This window comes from Strix aluco, chromosome 23 (genome assembly GCF_031877795.1).
Source record: "Strix aluco isolate bStrAlu1 chromosome 23, bStrAlu1.hap1, whole genome shotgun sequence".
Lineage (NCBI taxonomy): Eukaryota > Metazoa > Chordata > Aves > Strigiformes > Strigidae > Strix > Strix aluco.
This window is the reverse complement of record NC_133953.1, coordinates 7,959,610-7,985,529: the sequence shown is the minus strand read 5'-3', so window position 1 is coordinate 7,985,529 and position 25,920 is coordinate 7,959,610. Positions and strand designations below refer to the sequence as shown.

The 25,920-nt window shown below is 49.6% G+C and overlaps 1 protein-coding gene across 16 annotated transcripts; it reads left to right on the top strand.

Moving 5' to 3' along the window:
- Positions 1–719: 719 nt before the first annotated feature.
- Positions 720–25,714, top strand: MSANTD2 (Myb/SANT DNA binding domain containing 2). 16 transcript variants are annotated; one of them, XM_074848585.1, is made up of 7 exons: positions 720–1,223; positions 11,456–11,525; positions 11,601–11,647; positions 13,926–13,970; positions 14,602–14,860; positions 17,187–17,247; positions 24,202–25,714. In XM_074848585.1, exons 1-7 carry the CDS (start codon positions 720–722, stop codon positions 25,052–25,054), a joined length of 1,839 nt encoding a protein of 612 aa, XP_074704686.1. In that variant the 3' UTR covers positions 25,055–25,714. The 16 variants fall into 16 exon arrangements, 14 of the variants coding, with proteins under 14 accessions (XP_074704686.1, XP_074704684.1, XP_074704692.1 ...); XM_074848589.1 differs by lacking the exon at positions 720–1,223 and adding an exon at positions 9,009–11,362; XM_074848583.1 differs by having other exon boundaries at positions 11,456–11,647.
- The last annotated feature ends 206 nt before the right edge of the window (positions 25,715–25,920 follow it).

Genomic DNA, 25,920 nt, shown 5'->3' with positions numbered 1-25,920 from the left:
CCGATGTTTGGGGGTGCTCAGCCCCACATTTGGGGGTTGCTCAGTCCCGACGTTTGGGGGTGCTCAGCCCCACATTTTGGGGTGCTCAGCCCGACGTTTGGGGGTTGCTCAGCCCCGATGTTTGGGGGTGCTCAGCCCCACATTTGGGGGTTGCTCAGCCCCACATTTAGGGGTGCTCAGCCCTGGGGCGCAGACACCCAGCCGGTTACGGAGGGTTTGGGGGTCGCTGCCCTATAGCGCTTCTATGACCCGGGGTCCATGTCCCCGGGGGGTCTATAGGGACTCTGCTGGGGAGGTGTCCCTGTGCCACGCCCACTCCCGTTAGCCACGCCCACTCCAGCTACCCACGCCCACTCCAGCTACCCACGCCCAGTCCCGTTAGCCACGCCCACTGCCCGTGGCCTCACCCTATGAGCCACGCCCTGGCCCCGCCTCCTCCCGCCAAGCTCCGCCTCCTCCGATAGCCACGCCCACTTTCACGTGGCCACACCCCCTCTCACGCGGCCCCGCCCCCCTGGCGGCACGCCCCGCCCCCTGCCTCGCTGGACACGCCCCCCTCGCTGCGAGACACGCCCCTTTTCTTGGCCACGCCCCCACCCCGGCGGCGGCGGCACGTGCTCCCTCCCCATCTCCCGCCGCCCCCCGCCCCGGGGCCGCCGGAAGTCCCTCCCCCCGGGCCGCCCGCGTCACTTCCGCCCGCTCGGTCCGGCATCTTCAATATGGCGGCGTCCTGCGGCTCCTCGCAGCTCCCGGCCGCCGAGCCGCCGCTGAAGATCCCCAAGATGGAGGTGCTGTCGCCGGGCTCACCGGGAGCGCTGAGCGACGGCAACCCCAGCCTCTCCGACCCCTCCACCCCCAGCGGCGCCTCCCCCCTCGGCCCGGGGCCGGGGCCGGCGGCCGGCGGGGCCGGGCTGGGGGGCGGCGGCGGGGCGGGGGGCCGCGGCGGGGCCTCGCCCTCCGTCTCCTTCTCACCGGGCGGCGCCGCCGCCGCCGCCGCTGCCGCCGCTTGCCGCGGGATGTCCTGGACGCCGGCGGAGACCAACGCGCTGATCGCCGTCTGGGGCAACGAGCGGCTGGTGGAGGCGCGGTACCAGCAGCTGGAGGGCGCCGGCACCGTCTTCGGCAGCAAGGCCCCCGGGCCCGCCATGTACGAGCGCGTCTCCCGCGCCCTGGCCGAGCTGGGCTACGAGCGCACCCCCTCGCAGTGCCGGGAGCGCATCAAGGTACCCCGGCGGGGGGGCGGGCGGCTCGTCCCCGGGGAGGTGACGGGAGGGGGGGGGAAAGAGGCGGCCCGGGTGTCCCCGGGCTCATCTCCTGGGGCTCCTTTTGGCCCTGGGGGTGGGGGCAGCCCTCCCGTGGGATCGCCCCTCAGGGTCCCCCCATGAGAGCCCGTTTTCCGGAGCCTTTTTTGGCCGTGGGGGTGGGGTCGCTGTGGTCCCAGGGCTCAGCCCAGCCTGTGGCCTCGGGTGTGGGGGCACTGCGTCCCCTGAGCTCAATCTCTCCAGGATCTCCCCTGAAGCATCCTTTGAGCCTGGTTGTGAGCATCCCCCGGGCTCAGCCCATCTTTTGACCCTGGATTTGGGGGCACCGTGTGCCCTGGGTGCATCCGGTCAGGGTCTCCCCCCGCGGGCAGTGTTGTGGAGCATCTTGCAGCCCTGGCTGTAGGCATCTCCTGGGCTCAGACCCATCCTTTGGTCCTGAGTGTGGGGGCACTGCAGCCGATGGGATCACTCCATCAGGGCCTCCCTATGCAGGCAGTTTTCCAGAGCATCCCTTAGCCCTGGGTGTGAAGCACCCCATCCCGTGGGAACACCCTGTCAGGGCTTCCCCGCGCAGGCAGTTTTCTGGAGCATCCTTTGTCCCCGGCTGTGGGTGTCCTCTGGGTGCGAGGACCCCATCGCCTGGGCTCAGCTGCCTGGCTCCCTGCAGCACCCAGTTGGCATCTCCTGGCCTGGAGCAGGCTGGGTGCCATGTCCTGTGGGTTCAGCCCTCACACCCGCAGCCTCCAGCAGCGTCTTTCACCCCCAGCACTGCGTCCTTTGGGTTCAGCCACTCGGTTCCCCCGCGTGAGTGGGCTGTGGCAGCACTCTCCAGCCCTGAGAGCGGGGCAGATGCTGTCCCAGCCGTTCGGGTCCCCTCGCATGGATCATTTCTGCTGGGATTTTGGGGCACTGCACCCCCTGAATTGCCTTCTTTGGCCTTAAGTGTGGTGGGCACCGTGGCCCTGGGTGGGTTGACTCAGTCCCTTACATGTCCACCAGCCTCTTCTGTCTGTGAAGGGGTAGCACTAGCTGCTCCTTGAAGCCCCCATGGGAAGAGGGGGCTCCCAGTTGCTCCAGTAACAAGGGGTGGCTCAGGCTCTGGTTGCCCTCTTGCGCTCGTGGCTCCCTCTTTTGCTTTGGAGTTGCTTTACAGGGTACAACGTCTTCCCCCAGTTCGCACCGGAGCGTGTTGCAGTCTCAGAAACCTCTTTAAGAATTGAGCCGTGTTAAACAGCCCGATGGGCTGCGTTTCCTCTGGCGGCAGGTTTTAAAGAGGAATCTTTCCACTTGCATCATTCCCCGAGGAAAAGTGAAAGGCTGGGTTTGGTGTCCAGCTTGGGAGCAGCAGCTCCACATGTCCCGCTTTTACTAAAGGAGATACTTAGAGACACCGTGGATGGGGTGGGAATTGCTGTGAATTTTCAGTTTATAAACATGAATGAAGCTTGCAAGGACGAATTAAATGCTCTGAGCTCCCTCCAGCTTTTATTTTCCCCTTTTGTGACCCATTAGACTGCCCATGCAGCCACTTAAAATGCTGATTGATTTAAAAAAATGTAACATCTTGTTATTGCTAGGGATCAGCGAAGCTGTTTGCTTCTCTTCTGTTAAATACAGCTGTGCCAGCACAGTCAGGCTGGGAATCTCCAGGTATATACACCCAGGCTGCCTTTGATTTGCAAAATATGTGAAATAAGGGATTCTGCAGTATGGAGGATGCTCAGGAATAAGTGAGAGACTCACCCTTCAATCCCTGTTAATTAGAACAGTCTTTGTCCCTGAAAGTAGCTGGCCAAAATGAAGCAACCCCCCTTCCTATAGCTGTTTGAGTTTCTTAATGTATTTTCCTCTTGTCATCTTGTTGCCTCCGTGTATTTGCTGCTCGGGGATTTATTTCCCTTGAACGCATCCAAATATTTTTTGAGAGGGACGTTGCTGTGCTGCAAAACCTCTTCGAGACCCTCGTTTTCTCAGCAGCTTTCAAGGTGCTTGTTGCTTAAATCGCTTCTTCCGTGAAACTTTGGGCTTTGCCAGCGGCTGATGCATGCTGGAGAAGTTTGGTTTTGTCCGCAGGACTCGGATGGTTTTGGGTTGGGGGGGGTGTTTATACAGCAGCTGTAGAGGCCGCTACCCCAATTTTGGCTGCAGGCTCCGCGACCATTATGCTTTGGGGGAGGCGAAGCATGGTTGTGAGGAGAAGTCTCCCTACTAAAGCAGCCCAGGACTGGCTGTTCAGGTTCAGACGATGCTTTTGGATGGAGCTGGTCATGGGTTGTGGCTGCTTTGGGGCCAGAGCAAGCGTTTTGGTGACTGCTGGAAGATCCCATCTTCCCAGGAGTTGAGCTTCTTGCAGAGGAGGACTTCTCCCCCTTTCCTTTAAGAAGTGGTGCTTGAACACATCTTTGCCCATGAAATGTTCAAGCTTGAAAGAAACCACGCATCACTTACCTATCAAGCAGGGAATAAAAGACCCCAAGGTTTATATTTTTCACCTTGCAATGGCTCCAAGAGCAGCTCTTGACAGACCTGTCAGACATTCCTGGATCAACACGGGATACGTTGGGACGGACTCCTCTCCGATACCTGGTTGAAAGGTGTGGCTGGAGGGGAGTTGTCAGCTTTCCATCCGTGTGCTGTCCTGTGCCTGTACTCGTTTGTGGGTTGGCCTGTCCTCGGGCTGTCTGTCGGGTGAAGAACAGCCGTTCAACACCAGCCGTGTCTGGTGCTCGTTGGTAAAGACCCTCCTGGGGGGCTTTTGGCATCTCAAACGTGCTCCAGAACAGGGCTGGCTGCCTTGTCCTACGCCCATGGTGCTGCTGCCTGAGCTTTTGCATGTCCTGGATCCCCACCACGAGTGTCTTCATCAGTGCAGTCACCTGGAGGCACAAAAAGGTGTTATTTTTCCCAAAGCCTTCAGGCTTGCAGTAGGTTTTTCCCTGGAATCTCTATGAAATGGGTGCTCATCAAAAGCTGGGGTTTCTCGCGAGAGCCAAGCGCTGACCTTGTCGTGGGGATTATTGAGATAGTTGTGGTAGCTGCTGCCAAAGCTAAAATCCTTTTTTTTTTTTTTTTTTTTTTTTTTTTTTTTGGTAAGATTCTAGGTGGAATTGGCTGCTTGACTTTTTCACGCTCGACCAAGAGCGAAAATCGCTTCTGGGTGTGGAGGGGTCGATGCCTGGAGGCATCTTTAAGACAGAGTAGGACGACTTGAATGTGCTGATGGAACAAGGGGAGGTCCCAGGCACTTCGTAGTCCCCTGCTGTTGGCTGTCTGAGCTGAAAACAGAACTGGGGAGATGGTGGTGAAGGAGCACATAGCTGCATCGTTCCGTTTATTATCCATAACATGATTTTATAGGATACTTAATGCCCATCAAGGGACAGTAGCGTGAGGATTTGCTGATGTGTTATAAACGTAAGTCGTGCTTAAAACATAGCGGATTCAACTTATTTTATAAATGCGTTTTAGATAAGAACTCGATATTGGCTTTCTTCAGGACACCTGCCTTCCCCGGACTCTGCCAAATCTTGACGAGTGAGTTAGAAATGAGCTGGAAAGGAAAAAGTCAACTCCGAAGAAGAAAGTTTTCCAGTTGATCGCGTAGATGCATTCTCTCCTAATTCAAACAGGATGCAAAGTAAGGTCCCGGTTCAGATTTTCGTCTGTCTCTTAACATCTGCATGTGCTTTTCTGCACATAAGCAGCACTGGGCTGCAAGCTGGGAACGAGACCGCTGTTGGGTTTGAGCCACTCTGGAAGTGTCTGTTTCAAATTTAGGGATTCACACGTAACTGTTCCCAGCAGCTTTTCCTGGTTTCTTCCTTCGGAAAGAGACCTTGAAGCCGACTTTGTGGCTCGGAGGTCAGTGGACTGGTGAGTTCGGCAATTGGGAGCTGCAGGAGGGCTGAAACGTCTCGATTTCTGCCGGTTGGGTTCCCAGAAAAGCTGTCTTGTGCTCTGGAGTTTTCTCATCCTGGCATGTCAAGTTGTAGCCTTAATCCTTGCTTGTTTAGTAATTTATTCTGACTGTCCCTACGACGCAGAGCTCTCGTTAGAGGGGTTTACTAAAGCACACGTGTTTTACATCCAGCCCTCCTCCTGTTTCCTGTTCATGGTCAAGGATTTAGCCCGTTTTGTGTATCCTGAAACTCCTCACCTCTCCGCAGCAGTGCATGGAGAGCCGTTATGTTTTAAGGTTTGACCTTAGCGCTGGTGTTTTAAGGCAGATGATGGAATACTTGGCAAAACCCTGCCCAGACGTGCATGCTGATTTTTGTGCCCTTCGCCTGGCGGTGGTGTTTCAGCCGGAGAGCAGGAGGTTAGCTGTTAACTCAAGCTGCTTTTAACCACAGAAAAATGAGCTGTCGCCTCATGCTGTGAAGCTGCCGTCTGAAGGCCAAAAGCCAACGTATCCAGTCTGTATTCTTTGAGATCGCTTTCCATCGGGTAATACGCTGGGACGTCATCGTTTCATCCTCTTCCAGCCTTCACACGTGGCTGCAGTGTCAGGGGGATGCTCTGGGGAAGCGCAGGTGAGCTCAGGTTTTACAGTGGCTGCTGACCAGTGCGAGTAATTTTCAGGCAATAAAGTCTTGTTTTATTTTAAAGGAGTGTTCCTGAAATTACGTGCTCTGGTTGGTTGTTCAGTGCTGAACCTCAGGCATTTTTTTAAACCCGTGGAAGAATTTCTGCTTCTGTTGTGTGCATCGTTCTTCACAGAAGGTGAAATCAAAGACTCGCTCTCCTGACAGCGCTTTGCTTAGCCGAGCTGCGAGAGCATTTTGGTGCTAGGACTTCCCTGGCTGGGGTTGCAGCTAGCGAGCCTTTCACGAGCAGAAAGAAATCGCCCCTTAAAAAGTTACCGTTCAGCCACGGGAGATGGTTAAAATGAATTCAGGGGCCTTAACCTGTCACGTCTTCAGCTACCGCGGAATTGAGGGATCTGCTTTTATTTTGCGAGCGAGCTGCTGAAATTTGTTTGCCCGGAGTCGGTGCCAAGCCATTTGTTCAAAGAGAAGCAGCTCCAACATCTAACTCCCAGCTGCAGGAATTCACGAGTCTCGCTGCTGATCACAAACCTGCTCCCCTGGTGTTGGATTTTTCTGTACGTACCGACCTTCTCACCCCGGACAGGTGACTGGAGGTTTCTGCTGAGTTGTGGTTGTCTGCTAAGTGTGGTGTTTGTTTTTCAAAGAAAAAATAAATACCTTGAAGACGCTGGTTGAACACTCGGAGAACGTAAGGACAAAGGGGAAAAGTGAGTGCTGCGAACCCACATGAAACGGAAAGGAATGAAAAATCACGCCTGAGCATCAGCCGTTGGTGTTCTCTTGCTTTAAGCTGTATGTAAAGCGATGACGACAGGAGCTTGTTAATGGGGCTGTGGTTTTAGCTGCTTTACGATGTAAACAATCTATTTTTAACTCTTGCGTGAAGTTGTTTTTAAGGAAGGAGAAGTTGCAGTAGCTAGACTGTCTCAGAAGCGACACTTGCCATAATCTAGTTTGACCGGCGTGATACGGGAGATTGGATTTCACCCAGAATTTCATCGCTGGGTCCAATAACGTTAAGCAGAGCAGCTGTCTTTTAATTTGAAGATCTCAAATGATGGAGCATCAGTTCATTTCGTAGCAACCAGCCAACTGTCCACCTCCAAAACAGCTTTGCCTTCTATTTCTTTTGAATGCATTTTATCTTTGTCTTGCATTTGTTATCTCGAGCCCAGATCCTCATCCAGGTAGCTCCTCCGGCTGCGGTGTTTGCAGGCAGCGTTCAAGTTACCTCCAGATCTTTCTTTGGCTTAAATCCATTCAGATGCACTGGGTTTTCCAGGCTGGGTCGTTTCTTGTCATTTCTTGAATCCTCTCCAGCAACCCAACTTCTTGCTGGAGGATCTCATGGGCCCTGGTAGGTAGGAGCAACTTTCTGTTGACATTTATAAGCTGGAAAAAAAAAAACTCTGTGGTAACAAAACAGGTTTATTTGTTTTTACTCCTTGAACGTATTGTGGGGCTGCAGCAGAGGAGCATCTCCGGGGGGTGAGCATCACGTGGAGCGAGACCTCTTGCAGAGCAGCTGCATCCTCTCTCTTCAGCCGGGGTGTTTGCAGAGCGGTGTCGTGCTGGTAGGCATCTGTCTCACTCTGCACGTGCAGGACAAGTGTCTTTCTGTCCAGTAGCTTTCGCAGCTGTGTTGTGCGTCTGAAATACTCTGGGCTGGTCGTTGTGGCATACCCAGATCATCCACTGCTTACTGCTTGGGTGCAAAGTGATTCCCGGGGGCAGCTGGGAGCGAGCCGGCAGATTACGCTGTTGAGACAGAAACAGTTGATGGGCAGGAACTAGTTGCAGAAGGGCCAACTTGCTAAACTTGAACACTGAATCTTAATTTGGGAGATTTGTGAACATTAAATCTTAGTTTGGGAGCAAACAGCTTTTCCCTGTTGTGCTCTTTTGCCTCTGGAGGACTTGGGAAGGTGTTAAAAACCCTCCTTCTGATTTTTATCACTTGTCCTTAGCCAGCACACGCAGGCAGGCAGAAATTTTCGGCATCCCGTTGGCATCAGTTATTGCAGAGGCTGCTTTGACGTCAGGAAAGGGTGCCAGCAGCAATGATGCAGGAGGTGTTGGATGGTTGATCGTGGATTTTATTTATTTTAAAAGCGACTGGATGCACCTGAAACGTTCACCAGAACGAAGCTGGTATGAGAGCGTAAAGCTTTAAGCGCCGGTGTGGGAGCGGATTCGCTTTTGTTTCTCTTCCCTGTTACGCTCCATCCTACCAAGTGTATAAATTTGGGGGCCGAGTAGATGCTGCTCTCTGGACTGCTCTGGTGTCACCAGTTACCAACCCTTGACCACTGGTCCTGGTGAAAATTAGAGTTAAAGCCACCTTTGGTATTTCACTTCCAGCTTTTCCCATGGGTGTAGATATTGCTCTCCGCTGGTAATGTTTTCTTAACATGGCTGAAGGCCAAGTGGCACAGACCTTCCTCTAGAGACCCCAGGACGAGCAGCGACACACTTCTAGGATGGTCTTGTGCACCGAAGTGTTTTAGCTTTCTGAACTACACAAGAAGTTTCCCCCGTGGTGCTGCCTGTGTTGATGCTTCCTGCTGCTCAGCTGAAGCTTGTTTTGGAGAGGAGCGTTTTCCCTCCCACCCGTGGGAGGGTTTGTGCTGCTTTTCGTCTTCCCGAGGGGCACGTGGCCTCACTCTGCTCCTTCATTTGAGAGTGAGAACCAGCAGGGATTTGGGGCTGTGTGGTCTCTCGTGGCTTACTGGTAGCAGAGATGTGAGCTGCTGAGTATGTCTCAGACCTCTTTGGTCCAGACTGCTGCAGTTTGGATTGTGGGGGCATAAAGATGTTTGTCCTGATCACAGTGGATACGTGAAACTTCAAGTTTGATTGTAGGAATGAGCATGTTTCTGAAGGCAAGACAGTCTACTCAAGTGTGGCCTTCGTTGCTCTAAAGTAAGCTGTGATGGGTTTGAGCAGGTCACACCAGGCGTAGGTTGAACCCTCACTCCAAAAAGGCCATTGAATGACTCGAGCGTGTCCAGAGAAGGGCAACGGAGCTGGTGCAGGGTCTGGAGCACAGGTCTGATGGGGAGCGGCTGAGGGAACTGGGGGGGTTTAGTCTGGAGAAGAGGAGGCTGAGGGGAGACCTCCTGGCCCTCTCCAACTCCCTGAAAGGAGGGTGCAGAGAGGGGGGAGGAGTCTCTTGAGCCAAGGAACCAGCGCCAGGCCAAGAGGGAATGGCCTCAAGCTGCGCCAGGGCAGGGTCAGACTGGCTCTTAGGAAGGATTTCTTTGCAGAAGGGGTTGTTGGGCGTTGGAATGGGCTGCCCAGGGCAGGGGGGGAGTCCCCATCCCTGGAGGGGTTGAAGAGTCGGGTTGACCCAGCGCTGAGGGATCTGGTGGAGTTGGGAACGGTCAGGGTGAGGTTCATGGTTGGACTGGAGGAGCTTCAAGGTCTCTTCCAACCGAGATGATTCGGGGATTCTGTGAACCTTACTCATGTGTCTCTGCCAGCCGAGTCTTGCCTGTAGGACGTGTCCATCCCATCTAAACTCTTGACAGAGCCAGAAGTGATCGGCCGTGGTGGGTATGGGCATGGCAGAGGGTTTTGCTGATCTGCCTTCTCAAGCTCTAACTAGTTACTCTTCTTTTCCTCCAGTGCTGTCTTAAACCAGAAGCTCAGTCCGTCGGGAGATGGAGGTGCCCAGCCGTCTGCCTTTCCTCAGGCAATACTGGAGAGTTTCTTCTCTCTAGGTGTCTAGCCCGATTAGCATCAAATCCCTGAGAAGGGTATGAATAATTTTATTCTCAGCTCTCTAACAGCAGCAACCGATGGAGCATCTTTGCAGGTGGCTATTTTGAGGCATGAGGTGCAGGGAAGTTCAGCTCTTGGCACCGCGTATCACTGCGCAGCTTCCTCACTCGGCTGGGCTGCAGCTTGTTATACCCTGGGTTTGTTCCCTCTTGGCTGCTGGCAAAGTCCTGCGTCATCTAGGTTGACCTCTACAACTGGCTGTAGTGCTTCTGTAGATAACTCCTGTCCAGGCAAGAGCTTCTTTTTTTTTTTAAATATAATTAATTGTGATTTAGAAATGGGCAGTGGTGGTGTTGCCGTAAAAGCCGGCGCAGGAACTCTCTAAGACTCGTTCTGGAGTTTTAGAAAGCGGGTGTTCTTTATTGCAGCGCTGGGCGCACACGTTTTGGCTTACAGTGGAAAACCCACGGTGGTTTTTTGTTAGGTTCTAGCTCTGGCTGACTAACCCAACCAAAAAACACGTGCCTTGCCTTGCCTTGACTGACATCCCTTATCTGTGTCTTCTAGGGTGACTTTGCTTCTTCAGGTCATTGTCCAAAGAGACCTCTGGTTCCTTTCTCAATCAGATGATCACCTTGTCTGTGTTCCCCCTCACCACTCATCTCCCCTTGGGACATTCCCGTGGCTTTCCTTGTTCTGTGCTGGAGCCACATCCTTCAGGAAGCCCCTGTGCATTTGGGCACATCGGGATACGATTGAGGCTTTGCTCTTCGGTGCAGTGTGATTTATTTTGACTGCTGGCGTGTCCCCGAGTGCTGCGATGTGCAGCCACCTGTGGGGCTGGAGCCTTTGCAGAGCCAGTGCGTGCCTGCAAAGTTTTAAGGGTGAGTTTGTGCAGGGCTGCTTGTTTTTCGGAGAGGAGTATTATGGCCTGGTGTCTTATGTTGGAGACATGTTGAAATCATCAGCTGCCTTTCTGCAGCGGTGTATGGCGGTCTTGAGAGTTTAACATGCTCTTTCTTCTCCTTTTGTTCTGGACAGACCACAGAAATAGGGTTTCTTGTGGCAATATCCCATGTGAGTCTCATGTTCTCCTGCCTTGCACACATCTTTTAATCTAGAAGTTCATGAGCTAGCAAGTTGAGCAGAGCTGTCAGACTACTGTAGTCAGTTCTGTTTCCTCGTGCTCCCACCATCCAGCTCAGGAATGAAGACTTGAAGAAGGAAGGAAGACTTTGCCACTCATCCCTACGTATCCTACAACCACTCCAGGCTTCAAAAGCTGTTTCTTTTGTCCCAGTGTAGTTTCATCTCATGTTGTTTGTAAGTATCCTGGCATGACGAGGGAGGAAGCTATTTGGTACTACTGTTCTTAATTCGGGATGTAAAGCCAAGACTTTCTCTCTCCCATTAAGTAAAAGAGCACCTCCGGAGCTGAACGTGGTGCTAAGTAGTGCTCTGTGCCATCGGGACCCCTTCTAGGCCAGCTGCTATCATTTAATCGACTTAAATAGATTAATGTGGACACGCCTGTAGGCAACCTAATTGCTCTGCAGAGCCCATAGTGTCTCCCTGAGAAAGAGCATGTCTCGGATCAGGGATCTGGAGTTTCTTGTGTTGGACCACCTCTGGGGTTATATATAAAAAGCTCGCTGTGGTGTGATTCTCCCTCATCTTATTTTTTGCTGGGAGGAGGACTGTGTCCACAGCCTTCCTCAAAGTTGCTTCCTAAGGCTTTTCTGATTGTCGTGCTGCAGTTCCTGTAGAGTGATCGGTTCTCCTGTGACTTCACTTGTAGAGAAGATGAGGGATCGTAAGTTAGAAATGGTGAGAAAATCCACGTTGAGCTTTTTGACTGTCTCCCTCCTTTGGATTTCATAATTATAAATTAAGCGGGGATAATCTGTCTTCGTATTGCAGGCAGTGTTGCAGAACAATAAGCAAAAGCCTCGATCTCTTCCAGTCTGTGCAGTCACTGGGCAGTTATCAGGTCTGTTTTCAGTTACTTGTCCTAAATTTACTGGTTTCTTGTCTATCTGTATCAATATATGTATGTGCACTTTAGGAACCACGGAGCAGGAGTTGAGCTGGACACCGAGAGGAGTAGAGGAGGTGCGTAAGAAAAAACCTAGATCTTAAATCTTGGCGATCAGAATAACCTGGCTGGGAGAAAGGTGTCTGAACCATTGAGTGCTGTAAAATGTCCAGGGGAGGTTTCCTGAAGTCTGAGCTATTAGTTTGGCCTTACAAGGGTCTCTGAAGAAAATCGTTGTGGGAGGTGCAGGCAACTGCAGAGGGAGAGCCATCGCTCTGGTCCACCTCACCCCTGCCACACAGAAGCCTGTGGGCGTCCGTGCAACGGAGCTGCGCTGTGTTACTCGGAGGTGAACGTCACTTAGTAGGGTTGGAGAAACTGGGCAGTGCCTTCAAGAAGAAAGAGCTAGCGACAATCCCAATTCTCCAAGAAACAAGACCAAGGAGCCACCAGTTGCTTGGCTGCAGGCCTTCCGGTGCTTTTGAAAGCACCGAGTTTGAGGTTATTCCCTCCAATTTTAGGTTATCTGCTGGCAGAAGTGGAGGTAAAAGATGGCTCACGCAGGCAGGTCCAGAAGCATCTGGGCAGTAACCTCGAAACTACTCTTGACCTGCAGGAGTAACGAGAGCATTGCTCATTCATTTTTGCCCCCTTTCCGCGTTGCACCCTTTAATTCTTATACTAGTCTCCACTGACTTGAATCTAAATTATTTTCATGGTAAAATAAGGCAGTTTGCAGCCTGAATGAAATAATTACTACTAGGCTACAACCCAGTGTGAGGTAGATAACTCCATGGGTAGGGAGGGATGTTTTGAAGCACACGCTTAAAACAGCAAGTGGCTGTTGAGTGTTCCCAAGAGGGCTTGGCCAAGAGCGTTGATGTTTTTTGGTTAACTGCCCTGGAGATGGTTTGTTTTCCTTAAAGACTGCTAATAAATTCAGCTATAGGCTCTAAATCTGCGCTTATCTCCGATGGATAAGCCAGGGCAGGTGTAGGAACTGGGGTTTGGGAAATGGATTTCAAAAAAATCTGACTTGGGTGGATTTTAGAAAGAGTTTGGGAGTGCAACAAGAGTTTGCCTGTATTGCTCGGTGAGATTGGAGCTGAAAGGAGAGAAACTGGAGTGAAAAAGCTGGGCGATGCATCCTCCGGTGTGCTTTTCCTCCGAAGGGGAAGCAGGGCAAACTGGGCCACTTAAAACTGCCTCAGATGTTCCCAACGGGTTCTTGTTGCCAAATTTTAACGACAAAATTTGTCTGTACCCCCAGCCCTAGAGAACGCAGTTTGCCTGCAGTGAATATCAACAGATTTTTTTGGCTGGGTCCTTGGTTCCAGGTTGATGTAACCAGTTGTTTTTCTCCCCGCTTGCAGACAGAAACTTAAAATTTGGTGGTGTCCAATTTGGTGGCAGAATCGGGAAGGGTTCCACCTTAAACCGCTGAATAATTCCGGTCTTATTGCTGCCTGTGTGTTTATATGGGGTGGGTTTTTTTTTTTATTTTGTGTTATTTTTGTGTGTGTGTTGGTTGGGTTGGGTTTTTTTTTTTTTTGGAACAGCAGGGTAGAACTGACTTGCTGCTTAGCAGTTTTGCTTCTGCCCCCAGGGCTCTGAGTATCACAAGGAAACTGGTTAGAAATGTACTCCTTTCCTGCTGATGCTGTTAAACCAGTTATATGAGGAACATTAGGTAGGTTTGAGCTTTCTGGAGACGTAAAGGTGCCTTTTGGGGGGAAAAAAAGCGGTTTTTGCAGTGATGTGTGCTTGAAAGTCCATTAAGCTCTTTTTCCAGGAGGCAAGGCAACAGGACTAGCTCTTCCCAAATTAATGCCTCGTTTGAACTCCAGAAGTGGCTTTGCCATTCAAGCTAGAACCTGAGCGATCTAACAAATTTAATATGAAAAAAAAAAAAAAAATGTTTTCTAGCACTCTACCAATCTGAAAACCATCAAGATCCAGCAAACCTGGGGCACATCATTATCTTTCACAAGTAGAGTGGTGGTAGAATTAAAGCCACGTTGAGGGATGCACATAAAGATTTTTTTAATTTGTTTTTTTAACACCCCCAAATAGTTGCCTGGTGCTCAATTAGGGGAGAAACGTGGAAATCGTAGGCTTTGCCTTGCTGTCACGCAGCGAGCGTGACGCGCCAGCTCGGCCGTCGGTGCGGGATGCTACAGGGATCACCCAAAGTAGACGAGGTTTTTGCATCTGTCTGTACGGGAGGTTTTGGCCTCAGCACTGTTTTTAAAGGTTAATTAGACAGAGCCGTCTTAGTATTGTTTCTTACTTAATGCTTGATATCAAAGTCTGGGAATTTGGAGCATTATTGATTTGACCTCTTTTAAATTTCAGCAGCTTCACAAGAGACAGAGTGAGTTAGTAAGGAATGCAAAATATGTAAGTAATATATATTTTCCTAGCTGAATAGCTTAGGCATATACATTTTGTACCTTGTGTCTTCTTACCAGAGTAAGGAAGGTTGGACCATCTTTGCTTTGGGGGACTCTTCTTTCTCTTTTCCTTTCCCTCTCCTCCCCGCTTCACCTTCTCCAAGCTGTGGGCACAACACCAGCTCTGCTTTCTCCTCCTCGTAGTAGGTGTGCATTTTCTTGGCTGGTTGGTATCTCTGACTGGGGGTCTCTTGGTATTTTATTTATATTTTTTTTTTCCCTATGTTACATAACAGATCTGGGGATTTTTTTTTTTTTGAAGTGGGGAAGAGAATAAATTGCCCGAGTTAAATCTGATGAACCTGTAGCTGCTACGCAACTTTGTCCTGTGTCGTAGATGTTAACGCTAAATCGCTGCAGTGGGAACGTCGGATACGTACGATGCTTCCTGGCGGGCGTAGATTAATTTGGGAGCACTGCATTTAGCTCGTGAGCGTGGGGCAAATACTGATCAGCAGAAGTAAAAAACCCAGAAAAACCTCTAAACTCTGCCTAGCAGCCGTGTAACTGTCTGCAAGTGAATGTTGTGCTCTTCCAGCCGGTCGTCACGCCGTGAACGTGCTTTTCTCTTGTCTTAGACCCTCCGCAGGTGCTACAGCCGCGTGAAGGAGCACGGCGTCGGGAAGAGGAAAAGCAGCTACACGTTTGAACAGCTGGAGCAGGTTTTTGGGCAGGGAGGATGGGACTCCCAGCCCTGCCAGCCCGTCCTCATCAACAGCAGCGGCTTGTACCAGGAGCTGGAGTCGGATGGCAGCACCATGGAGGAGTATTCGCAGGAGGACTGGGGAAACCACAGTCAGGATCTTCATTGCTACCAGACCGGAGAACAGGAATTGGGTAAGAAATCCTGTTTTGGTGCATCTCAATCCGAGAGAGATCTCGAGGGGCTGGAGCGAGGGCAGAGGAGGGCAACGAAGCTGGGGAAGGGCCTGGAGAATAAATCCTGTGAGGAGAGATTGAAGGAGCTGGGACTGTTCAGTGTGAGGAGGAGAAGGTGAGGGGAGACCTCATCACTCTCTACAGCTCCCTGAAAGGACGTTGTGGAGAGGTTGGTGCTGGTCTCTTCTCACAGGGGATTAGTGACAGAACAAGAGGGAACGGCTTTAAACTGCAACAGGGGAGGTTCAGACTGGACATGAGGGGAAAATGTTTCCCAGAAAGAGTGGTCAGAGAGTGGAATAGGCTGCCCAGGGAGGGGGTGGAGTCCCCATCCCTGGGTGTGTTTAAGGGCCGTTTGGATGAGCTGTGGGGGGATGTGGGGTAGGGGAGAACTTTGTAGAGTCGGGCTGAGGGTTGGACTCGATGATCCTGAGGGTCTTTTCCAACCTGAGTGACTCTGGGATTCTGTGATCTCCGTCATCTGATTTTTACCTGTGCTCTGTGCTCATACCTCACACATAGCCATATATGTGCACATCTCACACATCTCAGTACCATCTTTCATGTGTCAGACACGATGTGCTCAAGGTACTAAACACTTGATGTCCTTGGGGAGAAAAGGGAAAGAAATTCCCCAGTTCATCATCAAAAGCAAACTGTGGTTCCTGAAGTATTTTAGGATCGGGGCTTGAGTTTAAAGAGCAGAGCAGGGGGAAGGAAGGGGCTGTGTGAAAGAAGACTCCAGAAAGGTGACACATTCCCTGTCTCTCCTTCCCCTGCTCAGTTCTACTTCCCCTCGTGGTATTAGGGAGATGTTCTCCCTTTCAGTGGTACCCAGCTTTGGAGGTTCTTGGGCACCAGCTGAACCTCTGCGTTACCGTTCAAACCCCATTCGCTTAAATTATGAACAGAACTTCAGACTATTGCTATTAATGCCTATAAAAAAATGTTGCTCCTTCCTATATACCCTAACTGGTGTGTTTGTTTTAAACTTGTAAATATGCTTATATCCAGATGTGTAGCCTTTTTTAAATAAAAAAAAAAGCCAAGTGAGCTCACACTCCAGGATTGAGACCTGAACTGAACTCCTCTGCATGCTTTGCTTGCCTGAATTATTGGTGTCTCTGCACAATAATCAATATATTAATTAATCTGGAGATTTGGTTGTTGCTCGTGGCTTATTGAACGTTGTTAGACGGATCAAGGTACCACATACTTGATTGGAAACGCATGCTGATCCGAGCAGTTCTGTGAAGAAGTGGGTTTCTTTAAGCATATTTATACCTCTTGAGCCACTGATCTTACAGGTGCGTGTTCCTCCCTTGCCTGAGCAAGGGGGTTATTTTCAAGCTGAAACTTTGTCGATCAAATTCAGCAGAGACCCAAGTGAAGCGGTATTGGAAGGCGAATTGGATAAAGGCTCTTGGTGCCATGAGGGTTTTTTTTTTTTCCCCCTCGTGATTTGTAGGATGAAACAGGGAGAGGAGAGGCAGTCGCTTATCTGTCCACAACTGTGTTCAGGGGACTGGTGAATTAGGATGCTTTGAAAGAGGCTTAAATCACCATTTAGTGTTAAAATTTGCAAGCTGGCTGTTAACCATGTTCTGGTTCTCTCAGACTTCTTCCCCAGGGGATGTAAAAGTCAGAAATACGTGGGAGAGAAATGGTGGGGAAAAGACATTACAAAACGTATGTAAACGACGGCTGATTCTATCTAGTTTGACTCATTCTGGTGAGTCAAACTCTGGTCTCCTGGTTTGTCACCGTTTTCCTTCAGTCAAATCAGAGACATTTGTGTGCATTTGGGCTGACGAGATTCTTAACGTTCAGAGAAGTTATGAGAAAAGCACTTAGCACACAACATCTAAATGGAATACAGATGCGTTTGTTCTGGTGCTTGCTCTTCAAATGTGCCTTTGAAAGCAGAATAGCCTTCTTTTCTTTCTTTTTTCCTTTTTTTTATTAAACAATGCAGTTTGCAATTAAATTGATTTGTGATTTAATAGCAGGAACTGTAGTCTTGTCCTTGAAAGGTTTTGCACTTGCAGAGATAGATTCAGATCTTAACTGACCACATCTCCTCCAACGAAAAAAACCAAAAACTATTCAGTTACAGAGGATTTAGGAACTGGAGCTGTCTTGTGCAGAACTCTAATGGACTGACTGGCTTAGGAAGCAACTCTAATTTATTTTTTTTTTATTTAATTTCAGCCTTTAAAAAAAAAAAAAAAGCCCCAGGAACATTATTTAAAATATAATTATGTGTTGGAATTTTACCTTTCAGATGAAATGCCTACCACAAAAAGAACATTAAAGATAAAACAGGAATCTTCAGAAGACACGCAGTAAGTAATTTATGAATGTTTTACCCTGGAATGTATTTCCCTTGGGATGTTGTGCAGGAGGGGAGGATATTTGAAACTTCTGATTATAATTATAAATACATTGTGAAAGACTATTCATACAGTTGAATCTGCTTTATGCATTATTCCAGTTACCTCAGAACATCTGAAAAGCTTCACAACTCTGCTTCTTCTTGGCTTCATCATTCAGCAAACGAAACAAGACTTACTATATGAGTGCAAGGACTTAAAGTGCAGATAAAATACACATCAGATTTATTAGGGGGGTGTGGGCTGGCTGCAGGTGTCGTGGCACGAGGCTGAGCTCTTGGATCTATTTGTAACCTGGTTTGTTTTGGTTTTTTTCTCCATCTGCCTCTTTAGATGTAAGGAAAAAAGAGAATGTAAGAGTGGAGGAAAGAAAGAGGGAGAAGAGGGACACAGCACCCCTGTAGCAGTGTGTGCTGGTGGCTTGGTGTGAGTAATGCTTGCAAGAAAAGTTCATGCATTTCCCCTCCTTGGTGGGAAGGCATGCCAAAGATTGTGTTTTGGTTTTTTTATTTTTGTATTTTATTTTTATAACTTTCCAGAGCTGACTTGAAACCTTTTGGATCAGTTTAATCTGACAAATACCGGAGCATATCGAATGCTTTGAGCATGTGAAGCTCCCTTGCTTGGCCAACAATAACACAGAGCGTTTTGAAAAATGAAAGGAATTGTGCTGTATTTACTCAGACCGGGGCTATTTTCTTCCGACCTTTAGGGTTTTAAAACCCACAGGGTGGTTGTAGATCTGTCGGCGATGGGAGTGAGCCATCGCAAGTTGGCTCGCGGACCCTTTTTGAGTGGGTTCCACACAGGAGCTCCCCCACCAGCAATTTGTAGTGTCATCTGAAGTCAGTCTGGTATTTCCTATGCTGGAAAACGAGCTGCTGTAGGGGAGGAAATCATCAGCACTGTATGCATTAACAGAGTGTCCCTGGTTAGTAATACAACAGAAGCTTTTTACTATAACTAAATGAAAAAAAATCCTCCAACCCCCCCCAAAAAACAAAGAAAAAAAGTTTTCATTGTAATGGCCTAGCTTCATCAGACTCCTCACTTAAGATGGATTTTTGTGGTACCCAAAAGTGCCTTTTTTTTCTTATCGTGGAGCAAATTCAGTTTAGCAACTCAGGGATGACCTGGAGAAAAATAACTTTTTTCAGTAGAACTGTTATTATAGTCTCTTTGGACAGTTTCTTAGGACTGTTCTGGGATAATTTTACCTTTCAAGGTGTGCTTTAGGGAGCTGCGTAGAAAAATAATCCTGAATTTTCAGAGGTGGGGGCTCAGACTGCCTGAATCTTCTCTTCTAGGTTGTCGTGGCTTAAACCCGGCCAGCAGCCGCTCGCTCACCCTCCCCTGCCCCTGGGGAATGGGGGGAGAGTTGGAGGGGTAAGGGTAAGGAGACTCGTAGGTTGAGATAAAAACAAGTTGTTAATTGAAATAAAATTGAAATAATGATGATAATAAAAGAAAATACAAACGGGTAGTGCACAGTGTGGTTGCTCACCACCTGCTGACGGCTGCCCAGCCTGTTCCTGGCTAGTGATCCCAGAGGAGAGAGAATCATGAAACCACCATCCCGAAAACCCGAGTGGAGCTTCCTGATCAACCCTCAGCTATACCCTGAGCAGGACGTTGTGTGATCCGGAATATTCCTTTGGCTGGTTCAGGTCCAGTGCTCTGGCTGTGCTCCATCCCCAGCTTCTTGTGTACCTGCACACTGACAGGGTGTGAGAAGCTGAGAAGTCCCTGATTTCTGAGCAACAGCTAAAACCATCAGTGCGTTATCAGTATTTTCCTATCAAATCCCGTGCTGAGTCCAAAACACAGCCCTGTTCTAGCACCAAGAAGGAAGAAAAAAAAAAAAACACCAACCCATTAGCTCTATCCCAGCCAAAACCAGGACACAGGTTTTGATGTGTAGCTGGTGCAGGGTCTGGAGCACAGGTCTGATGGGGAGCGGCTGAGGGAACTGGGGGGGTTTAGTCTGGAGAAGAGGAGGCTGAGGGGAGACCTCCTGGCCCTCTGCAACTCCCTGAAAGGAGGGTGCAGAGAGGGGGGAGGAGTCTCTTGAGCCAAGGAACCAGCGGCAGGACAAGAGGGAATGGCCTCAAGCTGCGCCAGGGCAGGGTCAGACTGGCTCTTAGGAAGGATTTCTTTGCAGAAGGGGTTGTTGGGCGTTGGAATGGGCTGCCCAGGGCAGGGGGGGAGTCCCCATCCCTGGAGGTGTTGAAGAGTCGGGTTGACCCAGCGCTGAGGGATCTGGTGGAGTTGGGAACGGTCAGGGGGAGGTTCATGGTGGGACTGGAGGAGCTTCAAGGTCCTTTCCAACCGAGATGATCCTGTGATGGATGACTGGATTAGATTTGGTAGATTAGACCTTTCAGAGTTTTCTGATCGTTTTTTTTCCCCCAAGTTCTGTCTAAAATGCACAAAAGTCTCGGAACTCTTGGGCGTTTTGTGAAGCGTGCAGGTGATAAGCCCATTTTATGTGCTCAGTGGAAGCACAAAGCATCTTCCAACACAGAGATTTGCTGAAAACTTCTTTACCCGCTCTGAGAGTGAGGAACTTTTAAACTCTGATTTAGTAGATTAAAAGCACTCGGGAGGAGCGTGACTGATATGAAGATAAACTGGGTATTTATTTATTATCTTCAAAAAATAGAATTGTGTCTGTTCTTGAAAGGCACAGATGATAAATAGATGCCAAACTTTTTCACCTCTTTGGCCAGCATTTTAAAATACAAATCACTTATTTGAAAGGACGTTGAAATAAGGCCGTTTCATCTGCTTGCTTGGTCAGGTGCAGATTTTCAGCAGAAATAATCTCAATAAAATCTGAGGGCGTGATGGGGCGTTCAGACTCTCTGCTGAACCTTGCGCTGCAATTTTTGATGTGGAGAAACTACGCTGTGGCGATGCTGGGCTGTAAGCACACGTGTTGCTAAAAATCTTGTCTTTGCTTCCCTCTTTCCTTCCCCTGGGATTTTTGGAAGGATTTTTGGAAGGATTTTTTTGGAGCTGAGCAGCTTGCATTACAACAGGGGCGCGGATGTGCACCATGACATTATTTCCCTAGCAGAGAGGGTGGGAGAGTGCCACCGAGATGCTTGCTGTAGGAAACGTATCGCTGAGCTCTCCGGGCGCTGGAATTTATTCCGGCTCTTCTTTTCCTGATCAAACACACACGTGTGAGGCTGCTGTTGCTATCAACTGACCACAAACCTGCAGAAAGAGGGGGAGCTCGCTTTACTCCAGCTGCCTGCGAGGGGTTCGGCCGCTCCTGCCTGCTGATGGTGCACACCAGAGGTGGTAGCTCCAAGCAAGCTGCGCGGCACGTTAGCACAGACCTCTCGTAGCTTCAGGTAGTAAATAACCAGCCTCCACGGACACATAAAGCAACACAGGAAATAAGGGAAATCCTTATTTTTGGCGGTGTAGGAAGAGAAGAGCGATAGGTAAGCTTTGTCTGGGGCTTGTGCTCCATCAGCTGAACTTTCCTTCCCCACGCCGGCTCTGCTGTTGCATCCCCTTGGCACGCTGCTGCCTCCAAATAAACTGTTTGGAAAAGCGAAACGCTACTCAAGACTCTGTTCTGCTATTTTAAATTTATTTTTGAGGAGCGGTTTTATTCGCTTTGTGAAGATGAACCAGAAAAAGCTTGGGGAGCTGGGTCCTTCACTGAAACCAGCTGTTCCAGCCTCTTTGAAGTCTGCTTTGGTTTGGAAACAGTGCCTTAAAACAAATTTGCACCATGTCTTGTCTCGCATCTTTCCTCATTTGAATTGCAAAAGCTTCCGGGGGAAAAAGAAATGCAGCTGGCCAGTCTCCAGCCCCGAGGTCGTGGTTTGACGACAGGGTAAAATCCAGCTCTAGGGCACCTTCTGCAGATGAAAAATGGGATTGCCTTGTGACACACGGTGCTGACAGAGGGTGACCCCTCCGCTCGCTTAGATTTTTCTATTGAAAAATAAATAATAGTAACAATTTGACTCTTATTGCTTATAATACCTGTGCTTGGCCGAATCGTGGAGATGCTGGGTAGAGCCTGGGAAAGTGAAGCTCCGCAGGGCGGCTGCTGAACTGTCGCGTCCTGGTGTAAGCAGGAAGAGGAGATGCTAAAACTGAAAAGCAAAGCTTTTTAAAATTTCTTTTTTTTTTCCCCTGTTGCTTCCTCTGTGCTCAAAGTGATGGATTCCCTCTGTGGAAAGCCTTTCTCTCCCATACGCAAGGTGCTGCTGGAGATCATCTGTAGTGAAATTATTCCTCTCCCCAGCAGGAGCAGTTTGAGTGACTAATTTTTTTTTTTTTTTTCACCAGAGCTTCAGCTCTATTTTGTGCTGAACTAAACTTAGCGAGAATATTTATAGTGTAATTAATAAAGGTGGGAGCTTTTTTTTGTTGGTTCTTAGCTCTGTTCCTCCACTGTTGAATGAAAATCTACCCACGCTGCTTTCTTCTGTCTCTGGTTTGGATGGGACTGCTTTCTTTAAATTGAGTTCAGCTGTCTCTCTTGAGTCGAATGAGTGTATAACAGCAGTGAAACACAGGCTCTGTGCTACCAACAGCCCTGCGCTTACCCTGTCCCCTTGTCTGGCTGGAGTCTTGTCCCCAGAAGGTGAACTTGCACTTCCAAAAGTCTAAAAAAAAAAAGACATTTTTCCAAGCGTAGCGATGCTGCGCTGCTCAGCATCTGAAGAAGCAGCGGGGAAGCTGCAGAGAAGCTTTGAAACGGTTCAGTATTGCCGCAGTGTTTGGATGTAAATACAAATGGATTTGGGTAAATACGCGTTTTTCTTGTATGGTGTTTCTCTCCTTTGCTGCTAGGGAGGGGGAAGTGGAAATAACTCCTCAGAAGTAACTTGGAATAAGAAAGAGGAGTTTGTTGACGATGCAGCAGGCGTTTTGAAAAGCCTCTGGGGTCAGACAGCTCCTTTTGCCAAGCAGGTCCCCTCCTTGGTGCTCTAGAAACTCAGTTACGCTCTGATTGTGGCAGAGGTGCCTGTGCCAAAATGACTTTTAAGGTCAAACCAAGAATCTTCTGGCGTGGCTGCTGCTGCTAGATAGCGAAGACAGGCAGCACGCCCATGGATGGGTCCCTCCCGTGGCCGTGAGCAGTGAGTGATCTCAGCGGGGGGTCAGGGGGGTTTGGACACCCGGGGTGAGGTTTGCCGAGCTGGCGTGTGCCGACCGTCGGGCGTCCAACTGCTCGACACCGCGCCCAGCGCCCTCAGTCTGTCCTGGAGGCACCGCGTCGCCTGAAGGACAGCCAGCGCGTGGAGAACCTTCCCAAAATCGCACGTGTTGTATTTACACCTCTAAAAGCAGGGTTTTTGAGACCAGAGGCCGTGAGGTTGGACCCCTCCAGCACCACAGGAAGGGTCTGCAGCTCCCAAACCTTCTTTCTTTGAACTCTTATATCAATATGCAGGAGAAAGAGGCCACCTGATCCACGCAGGGAGTCTCAACCCCTTGTGCGGTTTGTGGGGCATCATATCTGCTTTTACCTAAAAACCTTCGGTCCCTCACCAGTCTCGTGCCCCAACTACGGGGCAGCTGTTGGGAAAAGCTGCTTTGAGGGGGTTTAAGCGATTTCAGTGAACGCAGCGCAGGAACCCACGAGAGGAGGGGAGTTTGTGCGTGCCCCGTAGAAGAAAACCCCGTGTAGAAGAAAACAGGAGCTGCCTGGAGCGGGGATTAACGACGCAGCGTTTCCTCCTGGTGGGATATTGGAGGAGGAAGGATCCTCTTGGGGATGAGGTGACCCCCGTGGGATTGCAGTTCGGCACGACAGATAAAAGGGAGTTGCGTGGAGCAAGCTTTCAAATCCGATTTGTTGGACCAAGAGAGATTTCTCTATTACCAAACGAGTATCGCATTATCTTCCTACAGCTTTGATTATAGGACAATAACTCCTAAAATTAGTAGTTCTCCCTACTAGCTAATTACACCCTAAGTGTCTCATTCATCCTGGAGGAAGCTGTTCCAGCTCGCTTCAGGCGCACGCGAGTGCTCGCTCCTGATGGCTTAGCAAAGCGTAAATCCCTCCGTGGAAACTCGCTTTGATGCCGGCGTCGTTACTGGGAGCGAAGAGAAATCTTGGGAAACGCGGGGATTTTTTTTATTGGCAATCCCGAGGGATTTCTGTTATCCATCCCGCAGCAGGTTATCCCATCCCTTGGGTCTGGGCGGGGTCAGTCCCTTGAGCCCTGTTGCTGACCCAGCGCTGGGCCGAGCCTTTCGGAGCGACTTGGTGCTCACTTTGTGGGTGTTTTTTTTTTTTTTTTTTACAACTACAGCCCCGTTCGCTCGCGTTAATTTTGGAGTAATGACGAGGTGGAAGCAGTTTGAGTGGCGGATGCAGCTCTGGGTGCTGCTGGGGACACGTGGCTGTAAAGAATAACTCAGTAACTGAGTTTGCATTTATTTAGCGGCACCGGACACGTGTTTGCTCGCGGTGGGTTCGAAGCAGCGCAGGTAGGAGCGGGGCGTTTCCACCGTGTGGTTTTTTGGGGTTGGGAAGAGCAGAAATCTTTCTTGGAAGCTGAACTTGGGGATTTATCAGCTCTCCTTTTCTGTACTGGGTTATCTCCTGCAGAACTTTTTGCGTGAAATCTCATTTCCGGCAGAGGTTGTTGTTTGCTTGAGATATCGGAGGGAGTTCAGGTTGGGTTTTTTCTTTAGTTTTGCTGAGATTAATTAAAAAAAACATCAGCGTGGTGTTATAATCCATAAACCCACCTAGCAATGTAGGATGTATAGAGGAATAAAATACCCACTGTCTAAAAAGCAGCTGAGAAAGCTGAAAGGGATTACTGTTTTCCGAAGGTCGTTGCGTTTGCCGGGATGGTTTTGCCGCTCCGGTTTACTGATGCCTTTATCCTTCTCTCCGTGTTTTTTAATTTCCAGGAAGCGCGACGTCATGCAGAATATTATGCAAATCTTGGAGTCGGTCCAGTTGAAGTGGGAGCTGTTTCAGAGCTGGACGGACTTCTCCAGGCTACATCTTTCTAACAAACTGGCCATTTTCGGCATCGGTTACAACACCCGCTGGAAGGAGGATATTCGTTACCACTACGCGGAGATCAGCTCCCAGGTACCCCTCGGCAAGCGGCTCCGGGAATATTTCAACTCGGAAAAACCGGAGGGTCGGGTTATCATGACCAGAGTGCAGAAAATGAACTGGAAAAACGTTTATTACAAATTCCTGGAGATCACCATCAGCGAAGCCAGATGCCTCGAGCTGCACATGGAGATCGACTGGATACCAATCGCTCACTCCAAACCCACCGGAGGAAACGTCGTTCAGTATTTATTACCGGGAGGGATCCCCAAAAGCCCCGGCTTGTATGCCATCGGGTACGAAGAGTGCCACGAGAAGCCCCCCTCCCCTCTCGCCGAGCACAGGGGGCCCGATCCTGGCAATGAGACTCAAGGGGAGCTGGAGGTCCCTTCGCCACAAGCCTCCCTCCGGGTGGACATGGAATCCGCCCGGATTATCTACTGTTACCTCGGCATCGCCGAGGTCCGGACTCTCCAGCAGTGCCTGTTTTTACACTTTCAGGCAAACACCAAAACCTTCAGCAAAGATTGGGTCGGGATCAACGCCTTTTTATCTCAGAACTGCGTCGTAGAGCCCGGCGTGTCGCCCAAATCCATCTACATCAAATTTGTGGAAGTGGAGAGGGATTTTCTTTCCGCCGGCTCTTTGGTAGAGTGCCTGGAAAAAGCCATCGGATACCCCTTAAAATTTAACAACTGAGTCTCGTCCTTCATAAGGATTAGGGCTTTCCGCCCCTTTTTTCCATCTCGCTACCAGACGCTTTCGGATCCTGTCTGTTCACAGCCGGGCAAGTCGGACTTTTCCGCCTGGAAACGAGTTTCGGGGTGATAAGAAGCTTGCGGGGCGCTTCCCACGAGCTCACCCCCACAAGCGAGCGTGTCCCGGCTCTCTTGCCGGACAGACCGACCGGTTTTCCTCCCGGAGCGGCGCGGCGAGGAGAAGCCCCCGGCCCGTGAAACGACTGTAGGTACATTCCACATCGGACAAGCGCGTACACGTGGCGTTTTCATACGAAAAGCTGTTTTTTTGGTTTTTCTTTATTCCACGGTGTCTCGTTTTTACGCATCCGTCTCTCTCTTAAGTGTTATTACGGATCTGAATAAATAAGCAATAGATAACGGCAAGTTAAACGTTGAATCACGTTAAAGGAGACTGTTTTTCAAAGCCACCGTTAGATACTGTTGTATATAATTTAGAACTTCACTTTTTTCACCCATCAAGTGTTCTCCTCTCTCCAAACAGTGTTGCCTGCAAAAAGACTTTGGTTTCTGTGATGTATTCCACTTTACTAGTAGCGTTGCCATATCCGCTTTTATTTTATTTTATTTTTTAACATTAAAATAATTCCTGGCCTTTTTATTTTTATTTGTTTTATTTTTGTTGTTGGGTTGGTTTTGTTTTTTTTTTTTGAGTTCTAGTTAGCCTCTTTGTGAGAATAACCTGGCAGCTGGGAAACATTTTTTTTAATTTTTTTTTCCTGTCAAACCATGCTTATGGATACAATCAAAGCTGTGAGAATGGGGAAGGGGGGTTTGGGAGGGGAGGGACACAGGGACGGGGGGGAC

Excerpts from the sequence above, each read along its gene's own strand:
- MSANTD2 (XM_074848583.1), top strand. The coding sequence starts at position 720 with ATGGCGGCGTCCTGCGGCTCCTCGCAGCTCCCGGCCGCCGAGCCGCCG. Across the intron at positions 1,224-11,455 it reads AGTGCCGGGAGCGCATCAAG|GCAGTGTTGCAGAACAATAA; the intron begins GTACCCCGGCGG and ends TTCGTATTGCAG. Across the intron at positions 11,648-13,925 it reads CACCGAGAGGAGTAGAGGAG|CAGCTTCACAAGAGACAGAG; the intron begins GTGCGTAAGAAA and ends TTTAAATTTCAG.